Source organism: Alexandromys fortis, unplaced genomic scaffold (genome assembly GCF_014885135.2).
Source record: "Alexandromys fortis isolate MF-2015 unplaced genomic scaffold, M_Fortis_MF-2015_v1.1 scaffold_54, whole genome shotgun sequence".
In the NCBI taxonomy this organism is placed as follows: Eukaryota; Metazoa; Chordata; class Mammalia; order Rodentia; family Cricetidae; genus Alexandromys; species Alexandromys fortis.
In genome coordinates this window covers 538603-556572 of record NW_026067958.1, presented here as the reverse complement: position 1 = coordinate 556572, position 17970 = coordinate 538603, and the positions used below count along the sequence as shown (strand labels likewise).

At 39.1% G+C, this 17970-nt stretch overlaps 1 protein-coding gene across 1 annotated transcript in view; it reads right to left on the bottom strand.

Moving 5' to 3' along the window:
* Window positions 1-17765, bottom strand: part of Plxdc2 (plexin domain containing 2) — a 403081-nt gene extending 385316 nt beyond the window's left edge. Inside the window, exon 1 of the mRNA XM_050152598.1 lies at window positions 16874-17765. Coding sequence (XP_050008555.1) covers window positions 16874-16985 — 112 coding nt within the window. The 5' untranslated portion in view covers window positions 16986-17765. The remainder of the gene's footprint in view (window positions 1-16873) is intronic.
* Between the last annotated feature and the right edge of the window lie 205 nt (window positions 17766-17970).

The following is a 17970-nucleotide window of genomic DNA, read 5'->3' as shown; positions in this document are numbered from 1 at the left end:
TCTGAGCAGGGTTGTGGGAGATGGGTGCGAACAACAGAAATGCCCTGCATTCCAGAGCTCACAAGCCTCCAAGCATCCTGGAGTACTTGTTGCAGGGAATTCAGTACATACCTGGCCATGAACACCTGTGATTGGTCTGAGATTTTCTTCAGCCTCCGCCAGTGTCACTGTTCATGATAATGCTAAAGTCAACGTGGCAAGGCTTTATCTCTGGCAGTATTAACCATGGAGAGACTGAGGATTAATATTGAGTCGTTAACAATGAAATTCTCTTCACTGCTCATCATTCTTACAACAGTAGAAAAGGAACCAAGATGCTAACCAAACCTTCAGAGAAAGAAATGTTCCACAGCAGCTTTCCTTAAAACATAAACTGGTGATTGTGTTTTTATTTTAGATGTGAAGAAATTGAGGTCTGAGGTTTCATATTTCTGCTCATAGTCACAAAGCAAGTAAAACGACAAAGCAAAGTTGTTGAGAAAAATCTACCTGGAATCCAACAATCATTTTAAAAAATCAAAACAATTGAATGTTTCTCTCTCTAATGGTTTTTCTTGCCATTTAAGCTCTTATAACACACCTCCTCGACTTCATCACTCCACTGACTAAATGGTCTGGTCCTCTAGGCTCATGCTACCAGGTTCCTGGAACTATATTCATCTTTTAGACAGTATTATGATTTTGATTTGAGATACTCCCCAAAGTTCATGGGCTGAAAACTAGTCTCTAATGATATGATGTTCAGAAGTGTGGGAGATGATTCAATCATGACCACTCTGACTACATTATATATCATATTTGTTACATACTTCATATACTATATATTTTCATGCATTGAAAATATGAATTAATAGGAACAGTTTCAACTGAAGTATACATATGGAGAAAGTTTACACTAAAGTATACATATGGAGAAAAGATGAACTAGTAAGAAAATTAGGCAAACTGAACTTTATAAAAGAATCATATCATACCATGAAAATGTCATACTGTGGTTATATGTCTCCTGTAAATTCTAGCATATGGATGTCCCTGAAATATTTCTAAAGGATATAATATAAATGTTCAAGTTTCTGGGTTAGTAAGCTTCCTTTTAGCACAAAAAGTATGTGAGATATTGAACTTATAAAGGCAAAAGGCTTCTTATTGGCTCATTGTATGTCTATTTTAAGCCTCTGGTAGTAATGTTGGAAATGCATGGGAAAGCAATAACACTTACCTAACTAGAACATGATAACACAGAAAAAGAAGAGCTCACTCCCAGGGATCTCAAACCCTACACTAAAGTACACCTTTACACCTTAACTATCCTAACATATCCTAATAGCACCACGTTGACAACCAATTCCTTAACAAACAGTCTTTGAGCAGCAAACAGTTAGGAGCTTCTAGTCAACCTACAACAGTATTCTAAGAAACACATTAACATATTCCTCTGTTTAGTTTTTAAAACTATTGGTTAATTTTGAATAGATGGGGTAACTGGAGTAATGAGTCAATGAATCTATACAAAGCAAAATTTTATAATTAAAGTGATGAGTTTGTATTGAGAAGCTATTGTTTCTAGGTATTATGTCTGAAATGCAATTATATGTTTTTCGTTCTATGAAAATATCAGTGATGTGAGAAATCCAAACCATGCTATAAAATAAGCAAAACTAATGAGTGCCAGATATGGAGCAATGGTTGCCTGCTCTTCTGCCCCCTCCCCGTTTTGTATACAAATACAGACTGAGATACTACCAAAAACAATGCTACATCTTTCATTAAAAAGCTGATGTTTTCTTCCCTCATTAGTTTTTAGTGCTTACAAAGTTTACACTTTAAGGAAAATAATATAGTGGTACAAACTTCAGAGCAAAATAGAGGAAATGTTAAGCACAATGAATGATTAAAATACTGAGTTGTGTCAGAAAGTTTAATATATAAATCAAGAAGACAATTTCTTGTGTATGTCACGTGGTATTTGAGATTTGAATTATGTTAATAGTCACTGAGATCACACTCTAACCAAAAAACTAACACAATTAATTTAACAAATATATTTACTTTTATATATCCAGCTCTACACAATGTGTCAATAATACAAACTAAGTTTTAAATAATAAAGCAAACATGATTTCTATACACAAATAAAACTTGTAAATTAACTGATGGGGAAAGCTACAACATTCAATCAATTATATTAAGAGTGATAGAACTGAAGACTTTGATATATTTAACAGAATTTGTCTTTTGGGGAGAAATAATACCTCAAAATTGCTAATTTAAAATACTGGGAAGCATAAGATTGTCTGTAGATGGATTTGGAACTCCATATTCCCAGTGCAGTAATCCAAGAGGAAAACAGACACAGAGTTCATTCTCTCAGACTATATGTATATTAGCATTCTTCCCATTGGTGTGATGAAATATCTGAAAAATTAACTGCAAGGAGAAAACCTTTATGCTGACTCATGGCTCAGAGGGTCCATTGTCCGTTTGCTTGTCCCCACTGTTTCATGGGTCAATACAAAACAAAACATCACTGTAGGACGATTGCAAGGAAACCCATTTACTATGTGGTAGGCAGGAAACAACAACAACAAAAAGAAAGCAAGGGACCAAGGATCCAATGGGCATAAACTTAGCTATCTTCATCTCCTAACTAGAAGGACCAAGGCTTCAACTATAAGCTCTTTGAAGACAGTTATGATCCTAACTATAACACATAACAATCAAGGATTGGTTAGCTGATCAGAGAGGTCCAATACAGTAAGGTTTAGTAAATACTGAAGATGAGGACAAATGATGCTCACTCTGGGGAAGTAGGACAGTACAGGCTGAGTTCAGAAGCGACTGGGCTGGAGGACATTCGCATACAATGGGAGGGTCCTGTGTCCAGAACAGAGAAGAGATAGCAAGCAAATAAAAACATCAGATGTCTGCAGCACACAATTAGTGTGGAGGATGGGACGAACTTTGAAGAACACTCCAAGAAAAACAAAGGCAAGGATAAAAGGGTGCACTCTGAGAACAGCAAAACCAGGAGGCTGAGTGCATGGGAGATGCTCACCCCAGCTGATGTAACGCGGGCAAGTGCTTCCCACTGAAGAACCTTGAAGGAGTCAGGATCACTTATTGAGTGCAGTTCTAGAGATCTTCACAGCTGCTGAAAGCAGGTATGCTTGAAAGGCAGCCAATAGCATGGATCTAAAAATGTCTAAAGGTCTAGTCATAGGGAATATTTCCTAACATTTATCTTTCAAACTCCTAGGAAGCTGATTATACACATTCCATATGGCTCAGGTGTAAATCATTACAGGAAATTAAAATATCATCATTTTGTGACCTTTGAAATGTTATTCAAATTTATACAGCTCAGAAATTGAAAACTATATTTTAAAAATAGTTATACTAACCATCTTGTCCTTCCTGACTTCTGCGACCATACCATTCCTAAACCCATCTTTATTTACAAAAGTTCTGAACCCACCTTTATAAATGGTGTCTTCCTGTCCAGGTCCCAACCAGGCCCAGTCCTGCTGAGCTTCCAAAATTAGATGACAGCAGGTACATTTAGGGTAGTATAGTTGTAGACTAAGCGAAGTACTAATTTTTTTTACAAATATATTTTCCAATTTCACGTGCCCAAACTCTGATCTGTATTTTGTATTTTGGGTATTGACATTTAATTATCATGTTATAGTAATTGTGACTAAGAAAATTACCTAAGGTATGAAGAAAGGTGATATAAACAAAAATCTGCCTAACAGATAAATCTGAACAAATCCATTTCTATTGCACAAGAGGCACACTAGCCAGATCCTACCATTCACCAAGGTTGCAAGGAATGCTTCCTGCCTCTGAAGTCAGTGATTCAGCAGAGGTCAATCCCAGATGCTATCTAACAGCTGCAGTTCAGAAACAAGCACAAGCTTAGGAATTACAATTTGGATGAGAGCTGATACAACGATGTGTAAAGTACTTTCTGGTGAAGTTTCCATCTTAGTTAGACTTGGTGCTGATAGAGAAACACACACACACAATTTCACTGTGCCAGAAATCAGTTATCTGATGAGAAGAAAGAAAGAAAGAAAGAAAGAAAGAAAGAAAGAAAGAAAGAAAGAAAGAAAGAAAGAAAGAAAGAAAACTGGATGGAAGATTACTCTCTGAGGAAGCAGAATTTTAGGAGACCTTGTAGAAAACTTGAGGAGGAAGAGGAGGAAGCGAATTTGGACCTGGTAATAATAAGCAATGTAGATTGTCAAATGTCTTAATCATTACTTTAAATGAAACAAATATACATGAAAGCATTTCCAACCACAGCCAGATGTGCACTTTAGAAAGACCTTTCCAGCTGTGAAGTGAGTCTGGCATGTGTGTTAATCTTGATTGCTAACTTGTTTGGATTTAGAATTGCCTAGGAAATAGGTGAGACACTCCTTGGGGTATATCTGGAGGGCATTTTCAGAGAAGATTAATTGAGTAGTTATGACTCTACCTGAATGTGGGCTGCACCAACCCATGAGTGAGGAAGCATAGTTGGAATAAAGGGGGACAAAAAGAAGAGTCATCAGGTTGCTACTGTTCCCCTTTCTCTGCTTCCAGCCTGAAATAACAGGAACTGCTCCACTTCACCACAATCTCCCACCATAAATGACCAAATCCTATGAAATAATTGGACCAAATAACCCTTCCTTTTTGAAGTTTTTATGTCAGGTACTGTGGTCACAATGACAGGAAAGACAACTGTTACTAGACAAGTTTTGGAGGCAAGATACACTTCGGAAGTAAGCAAATAAGGATAGTGGCTGACTCTGAGAAGGGAAACGAGCCACCGGAAGTCAGATGCTAGCACATGATTAAAAACAATCAGCTCCTTAGCGGCTGGGTCTGCTGGACAAATGTCTGTTCTAAAAGCAACTTGACAAAACTGAGATTGCAGAAATCTGGCTCCCTGCGTAGAGCTGTGTTGCAATGTCCACACAATGAGACTATCATCTGCAGAATGACTTTGAATCATGCTTGTTTTTAAAAATATCTGAAATGAACAACAGATGTTAAAAAGATAAGGAAGGAAGTCAAAACAACAAAGAAAGAAATCCAGCTGCCTGACTTGACCACTTACTCCTGATTACAGCACACTCTGTACATTGTGTGTGGAGGACACATATAATGTGGAGGAGGTGGAGTTTAGGCCATGGTACTGATATGAAGAAGAAGTATGAGCCTCTAACTGGAAATATTTACCATCTAAAGAATCACAAATGCATTGTCTTTAGAAGGTAGAAATATGTCACGTCTACTTTCTTTCAATGTAAATTTCCTATTGAAATGAAATTAACTAATGAGTGAAAAATAAGATCCCTAAATCTGAGGTATTTATTATTTCACCAGATCTATTTATTATCCGTGTTATGTTGTATGTATGTGTGCATGTGTTGTATGCATTCATGAGTGTATTCTATGTGCATATGTGCATCTATGTGACTATAAGTTGGGCAGATATACATGCTTATGCATAGATGTCTATGTATTGCATATACCCATGGGTTAGTATGCAGATGCCAGAGGACAACATCACTGTCAACCTTAGTTTTTGAGACAGGGTCTTTCACTTATCCTATAGCTTGCCTCAGTATTTACTAGACAGCAAACCAACCCTCTAGCACTGAGGTTATAGACATGCATAGTTGCTTTTACACGGATACTGTTTATCTCTGGTCTTGCTTTATCTTCTGAGTCACCTTTCCAGTCCTTAAATGAAGTTTTCCCTATTATGAGAAAACATTTTTATTGGTGTCTATTTGTTTCACTGGGTTCACAAGGAATATTTGTGTGCAAGTATGTTCCCTACCACCTACACAGACTGTACTCTGATTTTCCCCCTCTTCCTTTTTCTGTTAGGGACCTTCTTCCCCTAGACAACTTCACTTTTATTTTCATGTCATATTCATACACAGTTTATATATCAATAAAACATCTAGTATCGACAAACATGATATCCCACATTAATTTGTCTAAAATGGTAATATCCAATAAGATGCAGGAATATTTTCTGTGGAACTGGTAGGTTTCTTCAAGGGGCACAGTATAAATGTCATCATTTTCTCCTCCCACTTGCCTGTAGTTTGCTCTCCTTTGGGGTAATTCCTGAGTCAGACAAATATGACTTTCCTTGATTGTGCTATGCATCTGAACTAACCTGTGATTCCCTCTGTATTTCCTAAGAACCACTTGGGAACTATGGTGAGTTTGATGATGTTAGCAGGAAAGAGCACCAGTCTTCCATTTGGGGACATTCTTTCAACAGAAAGTGGTCACTGCCTAGTGGCCACTATTAACAATTTCTTATGTACTGTAGTTGAACATGTTCTGTCTGTTAGTGATGGGGGAGAGTCTTCTGTTTTGTGTTAATTTCATTGGTTAAATAAAGAGGCTGTCCTGGCCCTTTAATAGGACAGAAAATTAGGTAGGCGGAGTAAACAGAACAGAATGCTGGGAGAAAGAAGCTGAGTCAGGGAGTCACCATGATTCTCCCACTCCAGACAGAGGCAGGTTAAGATCTTCCCTGGTAAGCTACCTCATGGGCTATACAGAATATTAGAGATGGGTTAGATCAATAAGTAAGAACTAGCCAATAAGAGGCTGGAACTAATGGGCCAAGCAGTGTTTAAAAGAATACAGTTTCCATGTAATTATTTCGGGACATAAGTTAGCTGGCGGGCGGGAGCTGCGGGTGGCAGAATGCAACCCGCAGCTCCCACAACATGTTAGTTGTTATAGAAAAGAAACTGAATAATTTCCCAGATATTTAAAGCTTAAATATTTAGGAAATGACCCCAAATTTAACTTGACCTCAATCAAAATCCCAAGAGTTTTTATTTAATAACCCAAAACACTGATGATATTATATATGATAAATGGCTATGAGAAAGAAAGAAAGAAAGAAAGAAAGAAAGAAAGAAAGAAAGAAAGGAAGGAAGGGAATAAAGAAACTAAAAGCCTATGAACATAGCCAAATATCTGAAGAGCCAGAACAAAAAGAATGGGCTTGCCCCATCAGATACAAAGACTTATTCTAAAGCTTAGTAATTAAAACTGTGTGATATTGACACAGGGATAATTATGAGTTTCCTCCATTTATCTTTGAAGTTTATTACCTTACTAGGGATTACCCAAGGAATTATCTTTTATAGAAAACATTGCCTGGCCCAGGAATCTGGAAATTCTAGCTCTAAATGAAAGATAAATAACTCTTACCTGTAACAATAACAGATATAAGTAAACACACACAGGCCACCCTGCTCACAACAGATCTAATTATATAACCATGAATAATTTCACAAATGAATAAGGAAAGAATTTTGACAAGAAAAGTTACAAATAATTTCCAAAATAAGGAAAAATCGGAAGGCATTCATTGTCCATATCAGCCTAAACCAAAATGGCTACATAATATATCCAAAAATCTTGCCATTTGAGCAAATGTAGCCATTGATATGATGTTAAAAGCCTTCAAATGTTTTCTAATCTGAATGAAATAAATCATGAAGTCTATGTAAAAATTTTAACCATATGCTATAAATCAAATCAGTCACAAACACACAATCTGAAAGGCATATTCTATAATGTCAAATTATAATGTGAAAACAAGCAGGCAACAAGAATGATTTGGAATAAAAACGTAAAGTAGATTCATTTCAGTTTTATTAGTCACCTTTATTTTCACAGGTTATTAGGCATTTACAGAACACTTAATATTTTCATTAAGCCTCCTGTGTGATGATAACTCTTGAGGGTTCCTTCCTACTCCTACTCCAAACAAGAGCAAAGAATGAACTTCAAAGACACTGTGGCAAGTGTCTTAATTCAACTTTGGGTTCTTGAAATTATTGAGTTAAAATACTAAATTATAAAACAAAAAAACAAGAGTGTACATTCTCAAGACCTAAGTAGTAAACAGTCAGAATTTAAGAGCAGAGTTAGAAGGTAGAACTACTAAAATAATTGTGCATGTTTAGCATGCATTAGCTCATATTAATAAGTGACAGACAAGCAGTAATTAAAAGGTTGAAATTAATTTTAATCAAAAATTCAGGATAAGATTTCCCCCATCTCAGTATCAGTACCCCATATGTACTGAGAATATGATTCAAGATGCCACAAAATTATTTTGCATACACATGTTGTGAGTGCTTTGTCAGTGTATATTATATCCAAAGACCTGTATAGAGATCTTTCTCAGTTTATTAAAGGAAAAAGCAGAAATAGAGAATAAGGCACATGCAATACTGGTCTCATGTCCAGTATGCTTACTATGCCTTCAAGTAGGTTAGGAGATCAGCAAACAAAAGCACATACTAAATAAGTAACTGGCTTATGGGAATGATGGTAGTTTTGACCTTGAGGAAAATGGGCCAAAACATACCAAGGTTTCAGCATAAGCTTCAGCCACAATAGACCCGAAAGACTGGCACATGCTGAAAACCTTATATTCAAAGAGACAAATTCTCCCTAAGTTATGTCTACTTCAGGACAATAAATATTTCATTAGTTTTTTATTTCTTCAAATCATAACTTTGAACAAAGTTGGGTACGTCTACAGACATACAGACATACAGGAACACACCATTTCTGCCCCCAAATGTCATTGCATACTGAGAGCACCACATTCCAAATAAAGAATATTCTATCCTTTCCTAAATAATCTATGCACCATACTCATGAAACTATATCAGGTTACTTTAGACTTTTCCTATCACACAATTCTCAAGGAATATGCGGAAAATTCACCTTTAAAGATCCAGATATTTACTCTATTTATCCACAAAGCAACTATACTTTTTAGTATTATTTATGAGCTGAGCCCTGAGCTATAAAGATTTTTAAGGATTTTTTTTCATTTGACAAGTAAAAAAAAGTAGGTGAAAAAGAAAATGAGTAACAAAATTTTAAATCAATCTTATGAAACCCTATGTCTCTGCTTTTGTTGTCTTTTCTTGACCAGATTAAGGGACACTTGCTATGGTAACAGATACAGAAAGACTGACAACAGCAGAGCGATTGTTGCTAGATCTGCTTGGGGATCCACTGGATGAAGATTTAAATCTGGACTTTAAGCATGCCTAGAACATGCTTTGCTAATTTCAAACAAGCTTTCAGAATCTGTTAAAATGCACAAATCTGGATAATCATTCCAGATCATACTGACTTTTTCACTAAAGAGCGAAAAATACAAATTATTCAAAGAAAAAATGGGAAATAACTTCATTGTCTTTCTAGGAACAGAAAGAGGTACTTTACTACATTTACATCTTTTCTCTGTTGGTTAATTTGGCCTAACCATACACGATTTGTCACTATGCATGATGGAAGAACCATGCTAACAGAAGCACTCTTGCTAGACTTGTATACTGTAGTGGTTTCCTCAGTGGATCAGACTCATTTCATGGGGGTCAGAATGAAAGCACTCTACATGAACCTCAGTGGAGAAAGACCTTCCAAAATGGAAAGCTCTAGAGACAATTAAAGCTGGGGGTTGGAGGTGCTCAGAACGAAAGGACACATTAGAATTTATCAGGTTAAGACTAGACTGAAAAGTAGCTTACTGGTGCATAACTGAATGTGCTGTGGAAATTTGATAAGATTTGCTTCTTTCCAATTTTTCAAAAAATTTACAAGACGGTATTTTAAGTGAGGAAAGATATCTTAGTCAATTTTCTGTTTCTGTAACAGAATACCTGATACTAGCTAATTTAGAAAGGAAAAAAAAGTTCATTTCAGTTATGATTCTAGAGACTGTCACTCCCAACAGAGCAACATAAGCACCTGCACACAGCTCTTGCAGTGAATGTCTTATGGTGTCACATCATAGACGATAAACAGAAAGCTAAGAGAAAGAGGTAAACACTCAGGGACTGAGGGCACTTTACAAAGCCCTTTTCTTGAATTAATCCTTCCCTGGGAAACTACCTGAATCTTCAGAAATGCCTAAGTATTCTCAAAGGCACTACCACTTTTCAATGTTGTTTACTTAGGGACCATATTTCATTGTGTAGTTTGACAGGAACAAAACATGGGGACAAACAATGTGAAGGCAAGGTAAGTTGATACAAAAGGTCCAGATGAGAAAATCTGTATATGTTGAAGGCTAAACATAAATTGAACTTTGAATTCTTTTGGAGCCCCACATTTGACTGTAAAGATTTGAAATGAGGATGTAGCTCAGCGGGGAGATCACTTGGCTGGCATGTGTAAGTTCCTGAGTTTGATCAACAATACCAAAGGTAACCAAGAAGTAACAAGTCATACATCTATAAGATATGAGCAAATCGGTTTCAAAAAAGTACGGTTAAGAATTATTGTGCCAGGCAATGGTGACATATGCCTTTAATTCTAGCACTTAAGAGGCAGAGGCAGGAAGATCTCTGAGTTAGAGGCTCTGCCTTGTCTACAAAGAGATTTCCAGGACAGCTAGGACTATGCAAAGAAATCCCATCTCTAAAAACCAAAAAATAAGCATGTAAAGAGAATTTTTGAAGTGCAGTCTTTAACTGACTTGTACACCCCACATATTCCATTCCATATTGTGTTAATACAGATAAGTATGTTACCTTTGAAATTTTGTGTACTTGGAGAGCAAGGAGACCAAACAATCTAATGGTTCCTATACAGGTCACAGATGGTGTGAAGAAACACTATCAATGACCTTCTCTGAGATTAATAGAGATCAGATTTTACCATGGTAGACCTCCTGAATATCTTGGCTATAGACATGGGAGAAGAAGCCAAAAACAACTACAGGAAAGGAGACACGTAAGCTGATCCCTTGGCATGGGAACAGCTCTAAGATGAGAGATGGCATGAATAGTCATATTACAGTTTTATTACACAGTCCAAACAAACTTATAAAGTTGACAGATGCCTTTTACCTGCTCAAACATAGAACAAAAAAAATGTTATCTTTAATTGACTTGTACACCCCACATATTTCTTTCCATATTGTGTTAATACAGATATGTAGATTATCTTTGAAAGTTTCTGTATTTGGAGAGCAAGGAAACCAAACACCCATCAAAATGGGTGGCCCAGGTGATCCAGCATCTCAGAGTACCTCTGTTGCAGTTTCCTCAAAGCTCTGTATCCAGAACAGCTTCAAGGCGGCTGTGATGGTCCAGCCTCGCAGACTACTCCAGCCAGGACCTCAGATAAGCATTGCATTTTTGTATTGCACAGAGACTGGACAAGAATCAATTCAGCTAACAGTACCAGAACTTGACCATTATCCCAAATTTTCCAGGGTCCTAGAGATCCCAGCACCCCCAGACAATAGGAAGCTCTCTAGAGAACACAATGCCCATATTCCCAAGTGGCAGAGTAGATGACTTTTGGTCATATGATGGGTTATAGATGTTTGTCATCATTTGGGGGCTTGATTACAAGTTGTTATCAAGGGAAAGCTAAACAACCAAGTTAGAGTCTCTTTCTAAAGGCAAAAAGGATAAAGTATAAAAGTGATGAGATAAAAGGGTAAATTGTTAATTCAACATTTAAACAACTACTAGTCTCATAGTTTACATTGGTATGGACTTTTGTATATTGATACAAATTTAAGGTTATTTTTGTTATACTGTATACATGTTTCTACTCTTGTTTAAGGAATTGTATCTATGTCCTATGTAGCTTATTTAATTATGTAATGTAAAGATTTAGTCTTTAAAAACTATTTAGGACAATAATTACAGGTTAATAGTTAGTCATCTATAACTATCAAACTTAAAGTCATATTAAGTATGTTTTCAAGATCATACAGATATATAATTTAGGTAGATAGGTAATCTTCAAATGCTTCAAAGACATACAGAATATAGCATTTAAAATGTTTTAATAACTTAAGGCTTCTCTTGATAATAAGACACATTTGCTCCTGGAGATACCAATCTACTTCAAAAAAAAATAGTGGGCATCAAAGAATCTCCATATGAGGTTTACTTTCTTTATTGTAAAAATTGCCCTTCCCTTTACTGCTGACAGTCTATGTCCAAACTATACTAGTAGAACACAAAGAAAACTGATTTCAAAACTTTGCCAAGACAAGGTAAGACAATCCTTAAAAAAATTACTGGTTCACATAAAAGTTTGTCAGATACTCTAGGCCTGTAGGCTTAAGATGAATGTCCTAACATTGCAAAGGAACCTTGGGTGACTGCCAGTCAGTCAGCTATTTCTGTAGTTTCTTTTTACTTTTGAAAGTTGCTTGCTCTGTATTCCCTGTTTACTGAGGTAATGTTATATCCTTCTGAGGTCTTTGATGGAATTGAAAACTAGATGGTCACAGTTATAGTTTTCCTTAGTTATGATAAAAAGGTAAATTTGGTATAGAGCTTTAAACGCATCAAGATAGAATAAGTAATGGAGCATTTCCCCCAAATATGCCAAATGCAGATTGACTGGACATTGTAATTGCAATTATTCCTGATAATTGTTCTTTTTATTTATGGTTTCATCATATTATAGTTAAAACCTTTCCTTTTTATTTGGACAGAAAGAGAAAAATGTGGAATATACTGTGAAGATTTGTCACTCAGATTGGTTTAATAAAAAGATGAATGATCATCAGCCAGGCAGCATCTTCAGGCCAGAGAGGATGCTGGGAAGAAGATGACAAAGACACAGAGAGCTGCCAGTCAGACAGAGAGGAATCAACATTGGCAGTATAGAATAAAGGCAATAGGACCACATGGAAGAAAGTAAATAAATAGAAATTGGTTAAAATAAGTTATAAGAGCTAGTTAGAAACAAACCTAAGTGTTGTCAGAAGCCGCTTGTTCATTCATGGCTGTCCAGACCATGAAATGATCGCTCAGAAACTATATTATTTGCAATACTATTTGGCCAATAGCTTAAGCTCGTATATCTTAAATTAACCTATTTCCATTAACCTGTGTATCACCAAGTGGCTGTGGCTTACTGGCAAGTTTTCAGCATGTTTGTCTCTGACAGCGGCTACATTACTTCTCCCTGATCCCAGCATTCAAGAGGTAAAGACAGGTAGATCTCTGAATTAGACTCCAAACTGCTCTACAGGGTGAGTTCCAGGACAGTCAGGGCTACATATAAAAAAAAAAAAAAAAAAGAAAAAAAAAAACCTGTCTCAAAGGAAAAACAGACTGAAATAAAAATTTTAAATAGTAAAAAAGAAGCAGAAGACTTTAGGCAGTAATCTGCCAGCGCACTGAGGAAGTTTGGTAGACCTAGATCATATACTCTGCTTTTAAACTATTATTCCATGAAGCTAGCTTTTAATATCCATTTCCACTTTGCTGATTGAAAGCATTTTATTTTAAGAATTCTTAAAAGTCTCACAGGGCTGTATTCAGGTCAGTAATCTATCCTGAACTACAGCTCAATGCTGTTACATTCAGTTCTGCATGTATTTATTACATGCCTGTATGTTATATGCTGCAGTAGGACCTAAGATTTTGACAAGGAACCCTGACTGCAGGGACTAGTGGGCTGGTCTAATAGGGTATATGATGAAGATGCAGCGATGGGGATCAGTAGGCTGGTCTAAAAAGGTATATGATGGAGATGCAGCAGTACAAACAAAGAAAACCCAAAAATAACCAAGAGACAGGCAAAGTGCTTTAAGTGCTTCAAAGGAGGCAGCACGAAGTCAGTGCATTCGTTTCTAGGGAAGTATTATTAGAAACAAGCTAGTAAGAGAAAGTGGAATGTGTTTGGAGGGAGATGGGATTAGTGAAAAAAGAACAAGAGGGATGACTGGATGGTGGGAACATGTGGTACTCACTCAGGGAACATTTGCTGAGAATTCAAGAGTACAGAAGGTGAAGGGGTGGGGCACTGGCTCAGGCCTTAAGGTCATGGTCTTCAGAACAAGTGGAAAACAAACTGAAATCTTTAAATCTCAAGATCACAGCTATAGGTCAATCCATTTATCTTTAAAGAGAGTGTTTCTGTAACAGGAGATAACATTTAGAAAGAAAAAAATGTTCATGTTTGCTACATCTCTACAGGAGCCTGTTTGATTCTTGCAGAGAAGAAACTTGTAACGTCTTGCATTTCTAAATTCACTCAAGCACATTCCCAAAGATGCGAAATAGGCTTTGGTAACATCCGTTTCTTAATACATGGACAACTTATAAATGGTATGACTACAATGGTTAAAGCTAGGTTTGTTATAGAATACTGGTTTTGCCTCCATTTAGATATCCATGAATGAAAAGCCTACTCTAGACCACCCTTCTGTGGCAGTCCAAACTTATGCAAACTCAAGCTATGGAAATCTTTCTCAATTTCGTATGTTAAACATTTTATGGAGACTTATGAGTAATTGCTGGAGATTAACATGTTGGGCCAATAATCTGGATACCAATGCTAACAGAAACTCTAGCCCCAGTGAGTCGACAGGAAAACTTACAAATGATACAAATTAGTAGTATGACCAGCTAAATTGGATTAATCCACTGGAAATGAAACACAAAGATACCCAAGCAGAAAAAGAACAGCTAACACACAAGAAAATGACAGATTAAACATGAACAACATGTACCTAGAACACGGAAATATTAGAAATAGGAATAGAAGAAATTAGTGGTTTCTCTGCCCTCTGGTGGCAGTAAAATCAATCACAGGGTTAGAGAACTAAAAAGCACAATAAAGTCCTGTTATGAAATCAGATGTGTTTCCTTTGCCAAAATGTCTGTAACAAAAACCCTGAGTGCTGCCTGCCAACTTTTAACTTCTGAATTATTGTCTGGATATTTAACTCTCAGACCAGTCATCTTACAATGGAAAGTAGATTGTTTTTCTTCCGTGACACCACCTTTCCCTGTTTTATTCAGTAAGCTAAAATCACTCCAAGGTGATTTCATAAAACCCCATTAGAACCCTGTTTGGTTATTTCAGCTTATATAAAAATCTCTATAGAATTGACAAGATAGTTCATTCCTCCACCCCAATCCTATGAGCACAATGTTTCTAAGAGTTCCACCAGAAATCGTGAATTCCTTTAAAAATGCTGGCATATTTATCTTGTAAATGTAGGTATGTCATACTCCCCAAAGCAAACACTTTCCATAAGCTTGTCAGTTTTAAAGTGCAGTGAATTTCACTCTCTAGTTGAAGCTTTAGAAAAACAAACATGGGTGTCAGTAATTTCTACCCTCAGTAATACAAAAATAAGAAATGTTAGTCTTTCTTTTATTTGTTTTTGCTATAAATGAATTATTTACTCCCAGTGCCAAAGAAGTTTTTAAACAAACAACCCAGGATGTATTTTGGCACACATACACCCATTTTGCAAAATTATTTTACATATATTTATTCCAAATATGCTCATAAAGATGACTACTGCATCTTTTAAAGTGCTTTCTGAAGAAGCAAAAGTATTATTAATTTTTCAACTAATGAAATGTACCAAGAAAATAAACGGAAGTACAGTGCGCTGATATGTTATAAACGGCTAAGAACTTATGTCCATTTATGAGGACCATCCTAGGCCATCAAGAATAATCCAGGAAGTCTTCATTTTAATCTCAGGTTGTCTTCATGGACCCTCCTCTGCTCCCCAATACACACATCTTTCCAATCTCAAAAAGGAGCAGCGAAAAAGTATTCACTTTCTCTGTTGAAATTTACTCTGGCAGTAGACACACTGCTTGGGCCATCCGATATGTTTCAAGGTGGTAAGATTGTATTCAGGGTTTTTGTAAACCCTTACCCTCACCTGGAATCCCCAGGTGTCCCTCCCTGACTTCTTTTTAGGACTCATCCGAGGTTGACAGCTGGGTACCTATGCACACTTTCCGAGGAATTGTTTGCCACTCTCTCAAATTAAACACAGACATGCAAAGCAAAATAGAACAAAAATGATAGCTCTAACTACAACGTTTTCTTTTCTTTTTCTGTTCAAGTGTTCTTTGCTCTCGCCCGCTCTGGGAGTCTACAGGACTTCACAGATTCCTGCCCTGGTATTTCACTGCCTGTTGGTTTCTTTACCGATGGGCAGAAATAGGGAACAAGCTGTAGAGTCTCAGTGGGCAAAGTAGTCTGGGGAGACAAGCAGCTTAGCCAGTCCCAGTTCACTCTGAAACACCGTTCCCTAGCATACACCTAGCCAGAAAGGCCACCAGGGCAAGGGTTGCGGCCAATAGTGAGGAACTGGAGGCCCTGACTCCTCCCAGGGCAGTGTAAAGGAACGCTAAGGAACCGCTGACACGTTTGGGCCTGTCGGTGGAACTGAGAGGCAGAGGACAATGGGGCCAGGGCTAGTCTTCAGAGGCACGCCCGCCCCCATCTTTTCCACCTCCTCTCCGTCCCTGATCCCTGCTGCACCTAAGGCACCCCACGTTGTAACCCTACACCGAGGTAGCGAGTGGGGATAGCCAGAAGGAGGGATCAGAGGCAGCAAGGCATTTTCTATTGGCAGGGGGAGACCAGCCTTCCCTGGCTGTCATCACATCCCCCATCACCCCTTCCGCGGTCGGTGCGGTGCAGAGGCTCAGTTTCTCCAAGCTACAAGGAAAGAGAAACCAGAAGGGAGACAACCTGAGGTGAACAAGCTCCAGGGCAAGGTATCCACCACAGCTGGCTCTTACACTGGCGCTTCCTCGGGCTACTTGGGGCAGACAGGACCACCCCCTGGCGCCCAGGTGGAGTAAGCACCAGAGCCTCAGGGAAGTCCTGGCCTCCAACACCTCTGGTCAACCCTCTCCCCCGTTTTGGGAACCGCATTTCCCAGAAAAACAACTAGGATAAGTTTCCAAAGGGCATTGCAATTGGTGGGTGTTGGCTGGGGATAGGGGTACTGAGGCACCGGAAGGATCTTCATCTGCACACAAAAAGAATCGAACAAAGTGCTTCTTACCCGTGATTTGATTTCCAGGCTCCCCTTGGGCGAACTGGAATTGGTCGATTAAAAAGTGACAAAGTAGCATAACTCCTGCTGCCGCCAGGTCGGCCCTCAGGAACCTCGCCATACTGCTGCCTCGACCTCCCTTCCCTGCCCCGCGAGTCTTCCCTTCACGCCCTGGGCTCCGGGCTCTCCGTGGAATCGGGCTAGCGGTCGAGCTCTGCGGTGGGTCTCGGATGGGATCCGGAGGTCCTGGTCAGTTTCGATAGGCTTTCTCTCACAGTAGCAGAGAACAGCGACGAGAGAAGGAGGGGCAGCCTAATCCTCTCTGGACTTCGGGGGCTCTCTCCTCAACTTGCCACCCTCGCAGCCCTCAGGCGACACAGGACCACCAAGTTCGGGTAGGAAAGGTCACTTGCAGCCGGGCCAGCAAACTCCCGGATCCTCACAAGCAGCGCCACCCGGGCTCCCGAGGACGGTGACTTCCGAGCGCTCGCGACGCGCTCCACTGGGTTCAAAACATATCTAATTCCACAGCCAGCACCCGTGCCCTGCAGATCCAAGAGGGCGCCGAGCACCGGAGGAACTTTCCCAGACTTAGGACTGGCTCCGGCGGATGCTTGGGGTTCGCGGGAGAGGGCGGGTTAGTGGAGGCTGGAGAAACCCCTCCGACAAGTTTTTCTTCTTTGCTTCGCCCAACGTTGGGCGCGCGTCGTCACGGGCAGCTGGAGAGATGGGCAGCCCCAGAGAGATGAGCCCGGGAATGTCTGGGCTGCGGTGATCAGAAGGCGGGGGTGGAGAGGGGTGTGCTTTTTAAAGAAAAAGAAAAACGAGGAAAAAGTGAAGCTGCAGCCTGGTGAGGCTTCCGCGGGCTAGGGAAGAGATGGATCCGAACACCGCGGAGCCCCAGGAGTTTGGTGGCAGAGGAGCTGCCGCGCTCCCCCGCGCGCTCCAGCTCTACACTTTGGGGAGGGTAGGAGGCTTGCCATTTGCCAGATCCGCCGCGGAACCCTCCTCCCTCCGCCCTCCTCCCTCCCCCCTGGCTCCTCCAGGCTTCTCCCACCTTCCTCCTCCCGAAACCAGCAGCCCGCACCGACCTGTCCAATGGCTGA